At 35.3% G+C, this 19,051-nt stretch overlaps 1 protein-coding gene across 1 annotated transcript; it reads left to right on the forward strand.

The window, feature by feature from the left end:
- Positions 1 to 198: 198 nt before the first annotated feature.
- On the forward strand, positions 199 to 16,661 carry LOC114324285 (GPI transamidase component PIG-T). Its single transcript, XM_028272086.1, has 3 exons — positions 199 to 420; positions 2,432 to 2,765; positions 15,417 to 16,661. The coding sequence occupies exons 1-3, from the start codon at positions 255 to 257 to the stop codon at positions 16,585 to 16,587; spliced, it is 1,671 nt and encodes a 556-aa protein (XP_028127887.1). The 5' UTR covers positions 199 to 254; the 3' UTR covers positions 16,588 to 16,661.
- Positions 16,662 to 19,051: the final 2,390 nt, after the last annotated feature.

Raw genomic sequence — 19,051 nt, forward strand, 5'->3', positions numbered from 1 at the left:
AAAACCACGGTATGTTATGTGGAACAAATATGACTAATTTTATCTACATATATTAAAATTATAAATAATTTTTAGGAAACAACTCGTTTCCCATCATAGATGTTATTTAGATAACTAGTTGTTTACTTTTTTTGGAGGAGAATGATATTTGCAGCCAAATATTATGCAACTAAACGTACTTATTATGACGTAATGGTGACAGTGACAATCGATGACAGATTTGTCAAAATATTCGGCTTTTAGTTTAGGTTAAAATGAAGCATATAAAACTTATATTTTGTATATTTCTGTTTAATTCGGTTTTCAGTTATGATGGAAAAATAACAGAAGAACTGCTTATAAAACCTCTTCATAGTGAGCAGGTGTACACTCATTTTCAGTTTTCTACATTGTGGGATATAGATCCAGATCAAGAAAATTGTAAGTTAAAACAAAAGTTTCACACCTATGTTTTTTAAAATAATCCTTTTTAAATGATGAAATCACCATTTAATTCGTTTTTAAAAGATGAAATCATTTAAAACGGAAGCAGCCCCATCCTACTTTAAATGTAATAAAACCAATTTAATCCTTAAATGCCCAAGGGTGGGTAAGAAATGTCCTTCTTAACGTGCCCTATCAAGTCCCCTTGACGTTGGCGACTAACATGGCGAAACTGTCTCTGTGTCGAGCTATTCTAAATAGGTGTTCTGCTTTCTTTATTCCTGTCCACTTCCAGATATTCTTCAACCAAGAGGCCTGCTTTCTACCAATTCCTCTGCGTCCTTCGATTTTACCCATCATAATAAGTTGAAGAATATTATACCGGTCTCCCCTTACTACGGGTCCAAAATAGGCCATCTTTCTATATTTGATGTTATCAAGCAGCTCGCGGATAGCATTTGCTCTCTTAAGGACTGCCACATTTGTCAGCATAGCCGTCCATGGTATTTTCAGAATACGTCTGTGCAGCCACATTTCAAAGGTCTCCAAACGGTTAATGGTGGATATTTTTAATGTCCATGCTTCGACACCATACAAGAGGACTGACCAAATGTATCATTTAATCATGCACTTTCGAAGTTGAAGTTGCAAGGTATCATTACAGAAGAATGACCTCATTTTTAAAAATGTCGTGCGGGCTATCTCGATTCTACATTTTATCTCTTTATCTGGATCTAGTTGTTCAGTAATATGGCAACCAAGGTATTTAAAACTGGGTACTCTTTGAATTATATGACCATCAACATATAAACGTGAATCTTGATGAGCCAGACAGCTAAATACCATGTATTTTGTTTTTGAACAGTTTATATTTAGGCCAAACTCTCTTCCCACTGTGTCAATGGCATTTAAAAGGTGTTGTAATCCATTCATATCATCACTTAAAATAACTGTATCATCTGCATATCTGATTGTATTTATCAGAATTCCATTAACCTTCACACCCCATTCCAAATTATGCAGTGCTTTCTTAAATATTATTCCAGTATCTGAATATAAATTGAACAACAGTGGGGACAGTATACAACCCTGTCTGACACCTCTTTGTATTTTGCATATTTCTGTTGATTTTCCATTTATGCAAGCTGTCGCTGTTTGACGCCAGTATAATTTTTCTATGATTCGCACATCTTGACCATCAACTCCTTTATCCTTTAATATTTTAATTAATTTGTGATGTACTCGATCAAAGGCCTTCTCATAGTCAATAAATACAGCAAAGACGTCTTTCCTTTGATCTCGGCATTTCTGCAAAACACATTTAGTGCAAAGAGTGCGTCCCAGGTTCCCAGTCCATTTCTGAAGCCAAATTGTGTTTCATCCTGGTCCACCTAATGCATATTTCCTTGTAGCATATTTAAATTTTTCAAAAATTATTTATTGTTAAAAGGACAGACCTTTATCGAATGTTAATTTGATTCTATTGATATTTTTGAAAATAAAAGTAATATCTTAAGTTATCTAGTTATCTATGGGGTGGGCACAAAATGTCCACCCTTGGTAAAACTTTTTACTAAAGGTTTTTATATAATTTCTCATTGGCAGGAACATAATCCACATAATTATCAACACATAATCTACATAATTATCCACTTCACTAATGATACGAGGAGGCAGAAAGGAAGAATGTGGAAAAAATCAACAAATCTGAATTACTGGCTTTTACTGGTATTTTAATTTTGATGTACGTAGTCATTTTGTTGTAAGGTTTTTACATCGTTTAAGTATATTAATATTTAAAAAAATGCTGTGCCTGCCAAGCATAAGATTCTTAAGTTTAATCCAGTTGTAACATTTGTAACAACTCCCAATAAATATATTAGCTATTTTCGAGGTGGACATTTTTTACTCACCCTTTGGAATTCATGGAACCTACAGATGGTTGGGCGTTTATGGGTTAAAGGTCTTTTTTTCATTTTTTTTTTCTAACATACATATTCCTTTTTAGTTCGACATAGTCCAATATTTCCTAGACCGATAGGAGAACTTATCCAAAGATTTGGTATCCAAGAGTTGCACATAAGTCTAACTGGTGGTCTCTGGAGGTATGAGAGTTGGGGATACCCAGTGGAAGATGCTGCAAGTGGGGCAGAAGTCTGGGTGTGGTTCAAGCCTAGTGTAACTGAAGTTGATAAAAACTGGAAGCTTCTTGCCAACTCCTTGTCAGGATTATTGTGTGCTTCTCTGAATTTCATTGATAGTTCAAATACAATTAGTCCGGAATTTTCGTTGAGACCAAAGGGAGTTGTGGAATCTAGTCATTTAAATAATACTCATGTGAGGTAAGTTATGCGCACTATGAAATCTTTGTTAAACTGTTTTCTTGTGGCATGTCACAGTGGCAGTGGCAGTTTAACTAAAGTTAAATATTGTGTTTAAATTGCATTAGTCACAGTTGATTGTAATGACAACTACATTTTTACCTAAAAAAGATTTGATGTTTCGATTTTCAATCTGGAGATCGTTTTCAAAAAAGATTATTAAGAAATTGTGTCGAAAGAGTGTATAACCTCCAAGGTGTTAAGGAGGTTACATCTTATCAAAATTGAGGTTGATATACTTGGTCAAGATGTTATCATGGACATATAATACCTAGACTGCATGCTGCAATATAAAACTGTTCCCTCGTGCTACAGAGAAAAGTGTTTTTATTTAGGATAAGCATCTATTTCTAATCAATGGGATGTATCCAATGATATTGGGTTTATTGACCACATGACATTCCCATTGCCGCTGATTTGATAAACACTGCTGATTAGAAAGAGATGACTACCCTAAATACAAACACTTTTCTCTGTAGCAATGGGGGAACAATTTTAGATTGCATTCCAGAGTCTAGGATCTAGGTATTAGATGTCTATATGTGTTATAGGTAGCAGCCTTGCTTTGGCTGAAAAGATATGAGGGTGGGTGTTTTTGCCCTTCTTTTGCCTTTTAATTCGTCCAATTTTGAACATAGGCTTCCCCCAGTTTACTCCATTCACTTCTGTTTAGTGCTTTCTGTTTCCAGTGCGTTCCTCCTATCTTTTTAATGTCGTCTCCCCATCTCATCTGTGGTCGTCCTCTTGCTCTCTTTCCTGTCCATGGTCTTCATTGTTGTATCGTGGTATTCCACCTATTGTCCGTTACCGTTGGAGGTAAGGGATTGGACTTAACAAAAATACATCAATCGATCCAAAAGTCAACCTCACCTGCACAAGTGGTAGTCTAAAATTACCCGGTGCCTCCTGCTACATAACAGACTAGGCTCTGGCGACTGAGTATGAGCAGGATAACCATACAACGGTTACAGGGAATCAAGGAAATGTGATCCCTACAACTCACCAACCCGCCTGGCCAGCGTGGTGTTTTAAGGCCGGCCGTTGTATGAAAGAGAGGTCCCCAAGTCGCAGTGCAACAGAGAGAAAAGATTCTTTCCCGAGAGATGCTGCATCTATCGGAGAAATAACGCAATAGATATCTAAGCGAAGCCGCGGACTCCAGACTTTATAGTCAGCTGATAGTTTAGTTTCAGTACAGAGAGGTATGCAGGTGCGGTCTCGCTAAGATGACTCGAAATCGTTTTATATATGAGGTGCGAACTTTTCATTTTCTAGGAGGTTTAAGGACGGGGTCTCGCTGAAAATTTTACTCGGATAAATACTGTGCTCGTATCTCGTGGTAAAATCTAAACCAAAAGTATTGGAAAAATCTATTTCGCATATTGGTTCATCATAGTTTGTTACCTACTTCTCATGTCCCAATATTATAAAATTATACCAGGGAAGAACAATTATATCACTCAAATTTGTCTAATTGTCTAATTTAGAATGAAAATGTAATTAATGTTTAGAACATTTAATGAAAGCTTATAACCAAGGATGGTACTAAAGATGAGCAATTTGGTCCGTCGGTCTGCCTGACCGCGAATATAACTCCTCCGTCACTGTACCAGGTAGAATAGCGAATGAGGTGTCGAATGAAAGCCTATAATCCAAGGATGGTACTAAAGCTGATAAATTTGACCAAGGCTGTCTGTCCATCTGTCCGTCCGACCGCGAATGTAACTACTCCGTCATTATGCCAGGTAGAATGACAAATGAGGTGTCGAATGAATGGTTATAATCCAACGATGGTACTAAAGATAAGCAATTTGGTCCGTCGGTCTGCCTGACCGCGAATATAACTCCTCCGTCACTGTACCAGGTAGAATGACGAATAAGGTTTCGAATGAAAGCTTATAACCGAGGATGGTACTAAAGATGAAAAATTTGACCAAGGCTGTCGGTCCATTTGTCCGTCCGACCGCGAATGTAACTTCTCCGTCATTATGCCAGGGAAAATGACAAATGAGGTTTTAAATGAACGATTATAATCCAACGATGGTACTAAAGTTGAGCAATTTGGTCCGTCGGTCTGCCTGACCGCGAAGATAACTCCTCCGTCACTGTACCAGGTAGAATGACCAATAAGGTGTCGAATGAAAGCTTATAACCAAGGATGGTACTAAAGATGAGAAATTTGACCAAGGCTGTCTGTCCATCTGTCCGTCCGACCGCAAATGTAACTTCTCTCCGTCATTATGCCAGGGAAAATGACAAATGAGGTTTCGAATGAACGATTATAATCTAACGATGGTACTAAAGATGAGCAATTTGGTCCGTCGGTCTGCCTGATCGCGAATATAACTCCTCCGTTACTGTACCAGGTAGAATGACAAATGAGGTGTCGAATGAAAGCTTATAATCCAAGGATGGTACTAAAGATGAGCAATTTGACCAAGGCTGTCTGTCCGTCGGTCCGTCCGACCGCGAATATAACTCTTCCGTCACTATACCAGGTTGAATGACAAATGAGGTGTCGAATGAAAGCTTATAATCCAAGGATGGTACTAAAGGTGAGAAATTTGATAAAGGACTTCCGGTTTTACAAATGGGACCGGAAATACTGTTTTAAAGTCACCGGAATAGTAAAAGTGATATATTATTCGACGAGCCTTCGCAAGGCGAGAACATATATATACTTCCGGTTTCATGAGTGTCTTTCCGTCTGTCCTCCTACATACAACTCCTCCGTATTAATACAGATATAATGACAAATAATGAGGTTTCGAATAAAAGATTATAACACAAGGATGGTATGTAATTTAACACAAGATGAGTAATTTAACATCGGACTTCAGTTTTAGAGTTGCAACCGCAAGTATCTGTTTTAAAGTGACTCAAAGTATGATATTAATGTAAATGAATATGATCCAAAATTAGTAAAATCGTATATGAATCGACGCAAAGTTACACGAAGAGTTAAAATATCGACTTCCAGTTCTACTTTCGATTACTTTGGATGAAAACCTAGGACTTACGAAGTCCAATTACTTGTTAACACATGCTCTTGTGAACATGAACGGAAAGAAATAACACGAGTAGCGTTCATCAGCAAATCATCAACGGCTGATAGCAAAACTCTACGAAATTATATCACTCAAATATCATATATACATATACGTTATAGTCTAAGATCCGAATATAGGTCGACCTGCACCCATCTGCTTTCCGGATGAGACATTTTTTTATTAAATTTCATACATAGACAAAAACGACTTGCATGGCTTGCCTATCAAATTCGTGTCATAGCTATCCTTAAGGTGGGGTGAGCTTAGAGTTTGAAATAAATATTTCAAGCATATTTTTTTGAATTTTTTTTGAACTTATAATGGAATTCTTAAAATCCCATGGACTGATCGGGTCACAAATGAGGAGGTCCTTACAGAAGAATGGGGAAAAACCGAGAAGTATTAACCACCATCAAATCTCAAAAGTTGGAATACTTTGGACACATTATGCGAAATTAATCCAGATATGCCCTCCTACAAGCCATTCTGCAAGGAAAAATATTTGGAAAGCGAGGTCCAGGAAGAAGAAGAACATCCTGGTTAAAGAACCTCAGAACCTGGTTCAACTCAGCATATGTGAAGCTTTCCTGCATTGCTGCAGATAAAATAAAGATTGCCATGCCATGGTGATCGCCAACATTCGTCACGGACAGGCACAGCAAGAAGAAGAGGATAGAATTATTTTATTTTTAAATTAAATAAGCATATTCACTATAATCGTTGATTGATATATTGGACGGCCTCTAATATCTCAATCAACGCTATAATTCAATGAATTAAAAAAAAATAAGGAAAAATATTAAAAAATAAGCCAACGCTCAGTGAATCATGTGAAACGAAAAGATCAAAAATATTTTATTAGCTTTATGAGTATTATGAGTTTATCGAGCATAACTCTGTCGAGTTTTTTCAGTTATAACGATTTTTGACTTTTTGGTATTACTCAGAAGTCAAAACAACCAATTTTTTGCTCACGAATGGGTGAAAATCAACATATTTATTATAATAAAAAATACGCATAAACAAAAAAAAATTGTATGTGCAATTTGTTAGCACGTTAAAAATTCGGTTAAAATTCACATTCTTATTCCAGTCAAAACACAATAATTAACAAGTCGCTGATGTGGCATTTCGATCATCGACCGAGAAACATTAAATTTTTATTACTGGTGTTGATAACGTGAACGGTATCAAATATCACATCGTGGGCAGCTGTATTGATTTTAAATAATAAAAAATGTGGCAGAGTCTCGAAGAGTTATAACGCCATTGATGATGATGATGAGCAAATACTTTTGAAATTACAAAAATGAATAGGTTTTTTTGTATTACAATCAAGATTATCGTTTTCAGGACAAGCAATTATCACCACAAATAGGATGTTTTGAACAGGGTTATTCAAAGCAGAGTGCTGCATGCACGATTTTTGAAAGAACTCACAATTGGAATTCGATATTTGGTAATCGAAATTACAATTCATGCTTAAATTTAATTGCTAATCACTATTTTCGTACCAAAAACCGGTTTAATGGCGATTGCTATAATAGCCCTATCTATACCTATAACCCATCTGCACACTAATGGAACGCAGATTCAGATAGAGCGCGTTAAACAGTCTTGCTACCTGGGAACTATTATAAATAATGAGCAGTAGAACAAAAAAGTTGAAAATGGTGGAGGTATTTAGCATCAACGGTTCTCCTTTAAAATCAATATGACGGCTAACCCTTCAGCGGAATTCAGTCGCAATTTTAAATTTACACCACTATTGACCTCCCCTAAAGGTTAGAATTATAAAATTTGGGGCAGCTCGGAAACAAGATTCAATTCAATAATTATGCTCCCCCACCCCTTTTTAATATATTCCCGCTAACTCGGAAAATATCAACCGCACGAAAAAAATTGTCAAAAAGAAATAATTGTAGGAAATCATATTTGAAACAATTTTAAATATTCGTAAAAAAAATGAAAGAGATCAAAATTCAAAATTATGTAAAAGTTAATTCTATCTACTAAGTTCTATTTTTGTATTATAGGTACCTACATTTTTGTCGTAAAACTCATAATTAACGAGACAATTCAATAGTTATGCTCTAACTCTAACCTCTAACTGTCACTATTTCCCCCCATAACTTGGAAAATATCGACATCATTAAATAGTTATTTTCCTAACTAGTGCGGAAAGTGATAATTTCACGCACGAGACTGTCGTTGACCCGAACGACGCGATAGCGGAGTTCGGGCAGGCATTCGAGTGCGAGGAACACACTTTCCGCACGAGTTAGGAATAATATTTATTCTAGGGCCGTACGTTTGGAAAAAGCCACAAAAAAATAGAGATATCAATTTTTATTTAGAAGTGAAAATACACAAATCAATTATTTGACAAGGTTGTCAAAAACAAACTTTCAATATTAGTTTATTGCATGTATTATAATATATTATAATGCAATATTACAAGGTATTTGACTTTCCCGCAAGTCGTGCGTGAAAGTGCAACTTTCGGAAAAGAAATGCGTGCGTGAATCTTGAGTACCATGGTTGGATTATAACCGTTCACTGTACACTCGTCACCTCATCTGTCATTCTGCCTGGCATAATGACGGAGTAGTTACATTCGCGGTCGGACGGACCGATGGACAGACAGCCTTGGTCTAATTTCTCATCTTTAGTACCATCCTTGGATTATAAGCTTTCATTTGACACCTCATTTGTCATTCTACCTGGTACAGTGACGGAGGAGTTATATTCGCGGTCAGGCACACCGACGGATCAAATTTCTCATCTTTAGTACCATCGTTGGATTATAACCATTCATTCGACACGTCATTAGTCATTCTACCTGGCATATTGACGGAGTAGTTACATCCGCGGTCGGACGGACCGATGGACAGACAGCCTTGGTCTAATTTCTCATCTTTAGTACCATCCTTGGATTATAAGCTTTCATTCGACACCTCATTTGTCATTCTACCTGGTACAGTGACGGGGGAGTTATATCCGCGGTCAAGCAGACCGACGGACCAAATTGCTCATCTTTAGTACCATTGTTAAATTATAATCGTTAATTCGACACCCCATTTGTCACTAATCCTGGCATAATGACGGAGTCGTTACATTCGCGGTCGGACGTACAGATGAACAGACAGCCTTGGTCAAATTTCTCATCTTTAGTACCATCCTTGGTTATAAGCTTTCACTGGACACCTTATTGGTCATTCTACCTGGTACAGTGACGGAGGAGTTATATTTGCGGTCAGGCAGACAGACGGACCAAATTCGTTGGGATATAACCGTTCATTCGACATCCCTTTTGTCAATCTACCTGGCATAATGACGGAGTAGTTACATTCGCGGTCGGACGGACCGATGGACAGACAGCCTTGGTCTAATTTCTCATCTTTAGTACCATCTTTGAATTATAAGCTTTCATTCGACACATCATTTGTCATTCTACCTGGTACAGTGACGGGGGAGTTATATTCGCGGTCAAGCAGACAGACGGACCAAATTGCTCATCTTTAGTACCATCGTTGGGTTATAACCGTTCATTCGACACCCCATTTGTCAATCTACCTGGCATATTGACGGAGTAGTTACATTCGCGGTCGGACGGACCGATGGACAGACAGCCTTGGTCAAATTTCTCAACCTTAGTACCATCCTTGGTTATAAGCTTTCATTCGACACCTTATTTGTCATTCTACCTGGTACAGTGACGGAAGACTTATATTCGCGGTCAGGCAGACCGACGGACCAAATTGCTGATCTTTAGTACCATCGTTGGAATATAACCGTTCATTCGACACCCCATTTGTCAATCTACCTGGCATAATGACGGAGTAGTTACATTCGCGGTCGGACGGACCGATGGACAGACAGCCTTGGTCTAATTTCTCATATTTAGTACCATCCTTGGATTATAAGCTTTCATTCGACACCTCATTTGTCATTCTACCTGGTACAGTGATGGAGGAGTTATATTCGTGGTCAAGCAGACCGACGGACCAAATTGCTCATCTGTAGTACCATTGTTGGATTATAACCGTTCATTCGACCCCTCATGTGTCATTCTACCTGGCATAATGACGGAGTAGTTATATGCGCGGTCGGACGTACCGACGGACAGACAGTCTAAATTTCTCATCTTTAGTACCATCCTTGGATTATAAGCATTCATTTGACAACTTTATTCGGCAAAAATATTTCTTGGGGATTTTTTGCGGGGATATTTTGTCAAAAAAAAATTGTGGGGATTATCTGTCCGGGATTTTTTGTGGGGATTATTTGTCCGGGGATTATTTGTGGGGATTATTTGTGAGGATTATTTGTGGGGATTTTTTGTCCTTGGATTTTTGTCCGGGGATAATTTGTGGGGATTTTTTGTCCGGGATTATTTGTCCGGGGATTATTTGTCCGGACCCCTAATAAACTCATATTTGTCAAGTACCGAAATTTCCTAAGGAAAGTTTCAAACGGGCCATTACGCTCCTGAATTTTTGATGTTTATTTAATTTTTTTCGTAGCGCCATCTTATACATAATTGCTACATTAACAGAGCTTAGATTCTTACAGATTCCTATACTTTTTGTGTATTATATGTACAAGATTTACGTTTCACATGCCAATTTCTATTAATTCCAGAAATTTATTTTAAAAGTACACCACGCAAAAAGTACTTTATTAATTCACATTTTTTTATCGTTACATCCTTCCGTTACATATAGGCTAGTGCTAAACGGACTTTTATCATGAAATTCATTTAAATACTTGAGTAATTTAGATATAAACGCTCTTATATTTATTGAGAAAAAAGCAAAACTTTCACATTTTTTTATAAACAATACACAACAGGTAGGGTAGCAAAAATATGGCTGTAATTAGCGAGATATATTGTTAGTAGGGTAAGCATTTTTCGGTATACATATATGCTCTAGATTATGAGTGGTGTACTTTATAAAGGTGATGGGATCGCCTATACTTGTAACATTACCAATGGCCGGCCTTAAGGCTATTTTCCCCAAACTAACAATGTCAAACTTTTTTGCCCTATGGTACATCAAATTCTAATTGTTCATGTGTGTAGAAATGTTCATATTGTGATTCAGAGATTCAAAAAGATTCAAAGATTCAAAAATTTATTGACTATGTTTACAAAAAAAAATTGAATTGTAGCAAGTCAATTTGATAATTAAAAAATGTATAAGATATATAAGATAATGTGTATACAGGGTGAGGCAGATAACTGGCCTATTAGAAATATCTCGAGGACTAACGGCAACAGAATCATGAAAATTGGAATACAGGGGTTTTGAAGGATGATCTATCAAATGAAAATATTTTCATCTTTTTGCAACTTCCGGTTATACTGGAAGTTGCTTCTAACTTCGTTTTTTTAAATGGGACACCCTGTATATTTTTACGTTTTTGGATTCTCTTCGATGTCTTCTTTCTTAAAATATGAGGATTTGTAATGTTATACAGGGTATTTTAAAAGATAATTACGTTTTTTTATTAATTTCGTAGCAATATTCACACCCTGTAGAATTGTAGTAGTTTGACAACTAAAACTCTACTTAAGTTCAAATGATTTTTAATATAGTCTACTATTGTTAAGAATCATTAGTATAGCTAAATTTTTAATTTTAGTATACAGGGTTGGTCGAAACTCGGAATGAGTATTTTCTGAGTTTTCTTAAATGGAACACCCTGTATTTTAGTATTGTAATGAAATGATATTTTATGGTACTTTTTTATTTCTTAAGCATTCCCTATACCTAACTGCTTTAATTTGTGCTTAATTGTTAGTAGCACCAACAATCTTAACTACGTAGGTATTTTGATAGCTAAACCATTATTGGTAATTTTAAGGATCAGTCTGGATTAATATGTATTTATTTCTGAAAAATTATTTGCGATTGAATTTTTTCACGGCCAACCTAATAAAATTTTACGTATTTTTTGTTGCAATTAATGTGTAGCTTGAATCACCAATAACTCACAAATTAAAGCAGTTAGGTATAGGGAATACTTATAAAATAAAAAAGTACTATGAAATATCATTTCATTAAAATACTAAAATACAGGGTGTTCTATTTAAGAAAACTCAGAAAATATTCATTTTGAGTTTCGTCCAACCCTGTATACTAAAATTTCAAAATTAGCTATACTAATAATTCTTAACAATAATAGACTATATTAAAAATCACTTGAATGTAAGCAGAGTTTTTAATGTCAAACTATTACAATTCTACAGGGTGTGAATATTGCTACGAAATTAATAAAAAACGTAAATATCTTTTAAAATACCCTGTATAATATTACAAAACCTCATATTTTAAGAAAGAAGATATTGAGGAGAATCCAAAAATGTAAAAATATATAGGGTGTCCCATTAAAAAAAAACAAGTTATAAGCAACTTCCGGTATAACCGGTAGTTGCAAAGAGATGAAAATATTTTCATTTAATAGATCATACCTGAAAACCCCTTTATTCCAATTTTCATGATTCTGTTGCCTTTAGTTCTCGAGATATTTCTAATAGGCCAGTTATCTGCCTCACCCTATATACAAATAACATATAGAATTATAAATACATTCACGCACATTCACAAAATGAGAAATCGGAAAACATAGTGAGTAATATTCATGTCCATGATACTGCTTTAAAATGATCAAAATATTCACTAACCGAGTAAAAAGCAAATCTCAGAAGGTATTTTTTCAGAATGACTTTAAATTTATTGATTGTAAGGTTTTTAAAACCCTTAGGTAGGACATTAATATGTTAAAGTCAATAGAGCTTTTTTGTGATTTACTCAAACTATATTTGACTGTTCTGATATTATTGGCACCTCTTGTGCTGTAATTATGCAAGTGTCGCAAATAGCGTGATGTAAATGCCTTCTGGTTCTAATTAATTAAAAGAATAAATACATCTTCGATACATTATATTTTATTCACTGGTAACTACCAATATCTAAATAATAACACTAATGATTCATAGCGCCTCGACCTCTACATACTACGTTAACAATTATCTGTCTATCTCCCCATACTGATTGCTCAGCATGTTTTTATACCGATTTGAATCAAAACAAATATAGTTCAAGTTCACTCATATTAAACATGTGATACAAAACTATAAACTATTGTTTTTATGTCTGTTCAATACCCTAAAGGTTAATAACATCATATTTAAATTATGATTTATACAGAGGGTTCATATTATACTACACAAGTCAGACTGTTTAATTAAAGTATCTGCAGTTTTGTGTGTTTCCACAAGAACATTGTATAGCCATAATGTTGGCAAGAGCATTATTTTATATTTAATAAATAATGGTTTGCAAGATTCCAAGTAACCAACTTTTACAATTATTCTAATTGCTTTTTTGCAATTTAAATATTGTTAGTGCATTGCAAGAGTTTCCCCACAAAATAGCGCCATAGCTTAAAACGATTGGAAAAGAGAAAAGTAAATTGTTTTTAAGGTATCCACACTTGTAACAAGTTTTAGTTGTCTAAGTAAAAATAAATTACTTGAAAGTTTACCTTGGAGATGGTCAATATGGTTATACCAAGTCAGTGTGTTGTCAATTGTCATGCCCAGCAATTTTACAGTATTTTTTTTCCACACGAGCATCAAATGGATTAGATGAAATGAATAAATTTTGAGTTTTGTTGTCATTTAGTCTAAGTTTATTTGCTGCGAACCATGATTGAGTATTTGAATTTACATTCGTAGAAGTGGTTTCTAAAAGAGAACGATCTCTGTGAGAAAAAATAAAAGTAGTGTCGTCTGCAAATAATACTGTTTTACATGGAGCCACAAAATTGGGCAAGTCATATATAACAACATATATAATACATAATAGAGGGCAAAAACAGAACCTTGTGGAACTCCATGCTTAACATTCTTGAGAAGTACTCTCAGAGTACCCCTGATACTGTAAAAGTGCAGTTTTTTTAGTAATATATCATGAGAAACACAGTCGAATGCCTTTGAAAGATCACACATCGTTAAGGCAGTTTGGTTAATGATTATTGATATGCATTTGTCCATTGTACTCTGTGTTAATTGTCCCAGGCATGTTTGCTTATCTGTGATTTGTCAAAATCCCTGTTTTTGATGCATGTTTCATGCTTGTTTATCCTGAAGCTTAGTATTCTTGCAGTTTCTCCCCAAAATATTGTTGCATTCACAGGGTAATTTGTAGATGCAATTCTTTGACCTCTCTTGTTTGTTGGGTTTGGTTTTGGACAGGATAGATCTGAGTGTGTTGGTAGTTGATGATGATGTGATGTACTTGTTTCCTATCCTTTTCAATTTCTCTGATAAGCCTTTTACATATGGTATTGTTGTTATCCTTGAGTGCCTTCTTGTGGGTATTATGGATTGCTTGTAGTGTTGTGTTGTTTTCTGTCTCTATCTTGTTAAACTTCTTGTTTATAAATGGCAATGGATGGTCATTGTTTGTTAAAACCTTTGTTAGCAGGTCTCCTCTTCCTGAAATACCTTTTCATTGGAGCAGGTGTTTTAGGTGAACAATTTTTTTGTACACAGTACTCAATGGCTTCTGGAAGAAATTAAAAAAACTACTCCTCTCAGTCGGCTTCACTGACATGAAGTAGAGATAGGGCCAGCAGTGGGGCAGCCAAAGTAACTTTTGCTAAAAATACGTACCAGGTGTCTGCAGCTGGAATGGGGGGGGGGGTTTAGTGGGTACATAGTTGTGTTTTCAGTGTAGGCAGTACTTCTGAGAGGGTGGCTAACACACTTGACTTGTGCAGTAGTATCCAACCAAGTTTGACAACAGTATAGCTGTAAGATGTGTTTGTTTACAACAAAATATCTTTTTCTTCTTAGTTTAATTTGGATATAAAAACTTTAAAAAGCTGTTACTAATTTTAAGATTTAAATTACCTACAAATTTTAATTCATTTTAATTTTTTATTTTGATTCTAACTTGACGAAAATAACCTGACTTGTTACAATTATACCTCAAAGACATATAATACCTAGACTGCGCGCTGCCACTTAAAACTAAGAGATAATTGTGGCAGAGAAAACTGGACTATTAGGTGGGAAGTCTTTCTAATTGACGGGGTTTATCCAATGACGTTGGGTTTATTGATCACGTTACTTTCTTACTGTTGCCGATTTGATGAACTTCTCCGATTAGATAAAGACTTTCCACCTAATAGCCTCTGTTTTCTCTGTCGCAATCGTCACTTAGTTTTAGATAGCAGCACGCAGTCTAGGTATTATGTCTATGCGCTAACTACACTAGAAGATGTTTGTGGCACACCCACGATTTTGTTTGACACTAGCCCATGTAGATTACACTGAACTACACTCGAAAGTGCTACACTAGAAAACATAGGAACAGACCTAATTTCGTAATTTTTTTTGAAAACGATTTTCAGAGTGGGAATCTAATAGTCAAATCTTTTTTAGGTAAAAGTGTAATTATAATTACAATCGACTGTGGCTAATCACATATAAACACAATATTTAAATGAAATTTATATTGTGTTTTATTGTTTTTTTGGTTTTTAGATATGCTACTCTACCACAAGAAATTGTCTGTACAGAAAATCTGACACCTTGGAAAAAACTTCTTCCTTGTGGCTCAAAGACAGGTCTTGCATCCTTACTAAACTCAGGTTATATACACAACACCAGATACCATTCCATAGGTTTGCATTTACGTCCTGTATGCAGAGATAAGTCTTGTACATCATTATCTTTAGAACTCCAGCAAACTGTCTCGTTGGTGTATGATTATCTTATTCTAGGAACCAAAAACTGGTCACTAAGGAAGTTATTTGGATTGGGAGTTAATAAAAAGTGTGTTTTGGTGGATAAAAGTGAGGTATATGTAGATACAACTGATCAAAGCATAGAATTGGAGCCTAGTCCAGATGAAACAGTGACTTCTATTAGAGGAGGACAAACAAGTATACTGCAAAAGTATGTTGTTTCTAATCAGTTTTTGAACATTTATGCCAAATACACAAATCCTGATACTTTATCTCTAAATTTACCACCACCATTACATGCTAACCAGTACTTGTCGGGTTATGGTCAAGAACGTGGAGGTATAGTAACAAAAATCTTCAACAACCACTGGCAGGAATTGGATGTTGTCCTAATGCAAAATATTCCTTGGTTCATTCCTATCTATCTACATACTTTGAAAGTGACAGCTAATGGTAAAGACATCAAACCTTTACAGTTGAGATACATACCTGCTAGGCAACGGGAAAGACCCAATTATTTGGAGGTTCTAATAAGAATTCCACCTTCTGCAGCTACTTCAGTGGTAGTAGATTTTGACTACGTATTTTTGAAATGGCAAGAGTATCCACCAGATGCCAACTTGGGCTTTTACATAGGATCTGCTGTTGTTTCCAGCTACCTTCCAGTAGCCAGGAACTATACAGGAATTCCTCAAGATGGTACTTTAATTTCAGATAGCTTTAATGCTTCAAGAAGTGGATATTTAGTGAGAGTGAGGACTGAGAATATAGTGATAACCCTCCCAACTCCTGACTTTAGTATGCCCTACAATGTTATATGTCTGGCTTGCACTGTAGTGGCATTGGCTTTTGGCCCATTACATAATATCACCACCAGGAAACTTGTGGTTAAACCCAAGAAAGGTGCTTCGCTGGTGGAAAAAGTAAAAGGATTTATAGGTAAATTTAAAAAAGAAAAGGCAGAGTAGGTGTAGTTGTAGTATTTTTTATTGTTTTGTTAAAAAAAGGCTGATTTTTCGCAATAAAATTGTGATACATATTATGTATTTGTGTTTATTTTTTACTTAATATAAAAGAAATGCTTGGGTACCTTATAAAATGTGTTTTATAAGGTATATGGCAAATTAACACATATTAAAAAGAAAAAAATTACATTGTGAGATCACTTATATTAAAACACTTTACTTGAAAATATGCATTGACACCCAACATGTTAATTTGAGTTTACGTAATATATAATACATAAATAGTTTTGTAGAATATTTGGAAAATATGTTAATCTTTTTGCATAAAATCAAAGAAATTCATTGAATGCTTGAATTTTTGTTTATTCCTTTTTTCTCAGTTTTTAACTTTTTTAAATTCTTATACTTTGAAAAGTTCTTGACAATATTATAAAGTAAATCGTCCTGGGTGTTTTTTTTTGATAAGTTTTTACATTTCCGGTTAAAATAAATTTACAGCCAGATCTATAATTATACTAAATACAGTGGAACCCCGATAAGTCGGTCCCCGATAACCCGGAAGTCGGAAATTGACTCGGATTATCGGAAAGAACAGGCACCAGTAGTATTCCTTTATTTATTTTAAACTGTCTTAGCATTGTTTAAAAAAGACTAAAAGACTATTTAAAAATTCTTTTTTAAACAATGGTCTTAGTTCTCACTGTTCTTAAATAACATAACATCGTTCCGATTGTGACTGTATTGTGTGTTGTACAGTCTTGTATTGTTCGCTTCCGTTTGCTTAGGTTTGTGTTTGCGTGTTTTTAATAATTTAGATGTGTAGGTATTGTGCATATACAGTGATGAGCGCGCTAATAGCCGGCAAAATAGCGCAAAAGATGGAAAACATAATACATTGCGAAACAAGAAGAGATGAAACTAGTGGAGGTGGAAATGATCGTTATAAACGTATAAAGTAACATTACATTACATAGTTTCCCACCTTTAGACGTCTGTGACAGGAGTATGGACACAGAAGAAAACGAACACGGACGTATTGCGAGAAATGGGTAAAGAATGCGAAATAATAAACACAATAAAAATAAGAAAGTTACAATATCTGGGACACGTAATGAGGGGACCGCGATATGAAATGCTAAGACTGATAATACAGGGAAAGATAAGAGGCGGAAGGAGTATAGGAAGAAGGAGAGTGTCATGGTTAAAGGATTTAAGGGACTGGTTTAGATGCAGTTCTATAGAACTCTTTAGAGCAGCGGTGAATAGAGTAAAGATAGTGATAATGATATCCAACCTCCGATTAGGAGACGGCGCTTAAAGAAGAAGAAGACTATTTTATAAAATTCTACTGTCACAGTGACAGTTGTCATACTCCTCTGATACGTCTAAAGGTGGGAAACTATGTAATTTAAGGTTAATTTATACGTTTATAACGATCATTTCCATCTCCACTAGTTTCATCTCTTTTTGTTTCGCAATGTATTATGTTTTCCATCTTTTGAGCTATTTTGCCGGTTATTAGCGCGCTCATCACTGTATATACATATTTCATTTTATTTCAATTATAACTGAGTTGATCTGTAAGTATACCGTATTTTATTAATTTTTACCATATTCTCCGGCTAACCCGGATTTTCGATAACCCGGATCGGCCGCGGTTCCGATTAATCCGAGTTATCGAGGTTCCACTGTACTATATTTTGACGATTCTTTGCACCCCTTCTTTTATTTTTACATTCTCCCCCTGTCAGGCCACATACACCTGCACATTTTATCATCCAATATTTTTGTTTCATTACAATACTGTCTCTGTATGATATTTTAAGTGATTCTTATCGATTTTAGGCAAGAATCTTTTTCCAGTTTTCTCTTTTAAATTTTCAGACTGCAAGGCATTCCAATGTTCTTGAGTCCTCGAAGAAGGGGTGTTTTTAGTTGGTAGGCGACTGATCAGGGGTGCATGCGGCGCATATAATCCATATTTTGGATGCTATGTCGTAGCATGTGATCCTTTCCGGATCGAATCCAACAGTAGTAAGGAGATCTTCCGTAGTTGGTTTAGAACCTTTCCACCTCAGTCAAAAAAGGTTGTTTATTAGTAAACATATTGCTATATTGAGTTTATTGAACAAACAAAATAGTTTTTCTTATTAATTTTAAAGTAAAGATCTCTGTAAACTGACCAAAGGCCATCTAGAGTTGTATTTTAATAGCACATAATCTTGCCACGAAAACAGAAATATGAGAAATGAAAAATAAGAGTATGTTGAACAAACATAGGAATTGTATGCTTTTTTAAAACGAAGCTATACATTCAGTTGATTATCAAAAGCAGATACCATCATAAGTTGAACATAAATGCAGCAAAATCTATGATTTATCATAGCTGATAGTCGAAGAAAAATATAAGAGAAATGTGGAATTTATAGAAACATACACAAGTAACAAATTTACAAATAAAGGAAGA

The sequence above is a fragment of the Diabrotica virgifera genome, chromosome 1, assembly GCF_917563875.1.
Source record: "Diabrotica virgifera virgifera chromosome 1, PGI_DIABVI_V3a".
NCBI lineage: Eukaryota > Metazoa > Arthropoda > Insecta > Coleoptera > Chrysomelidae > Diabrotica > Diabrotica virgifera.

Bases quoted from the DNA above. Each gene is read 5' to 3' on its own strand.
- LOC114324285 (XM_028272086.1), top strand. From the start codon at position 255: ATGAAGCATATAAAACTTATATTTTGTATATTTCTGTTTAATTCGGTT. The intron at 421-2,431 runs GTAAGTTAAAAC...ATTCCTTTTTAG, and splicing joins AGATCCAGATCAAGAAAATT to TTCGACATAGTCCAATATTT. The intron at 2,766-15,416 runs GTAAGTTATGCG...TTTGGTTTTTAG, and splicing joins TTAAATAATACTCATGTGAG to ATATGCTACTCTACCACAAG.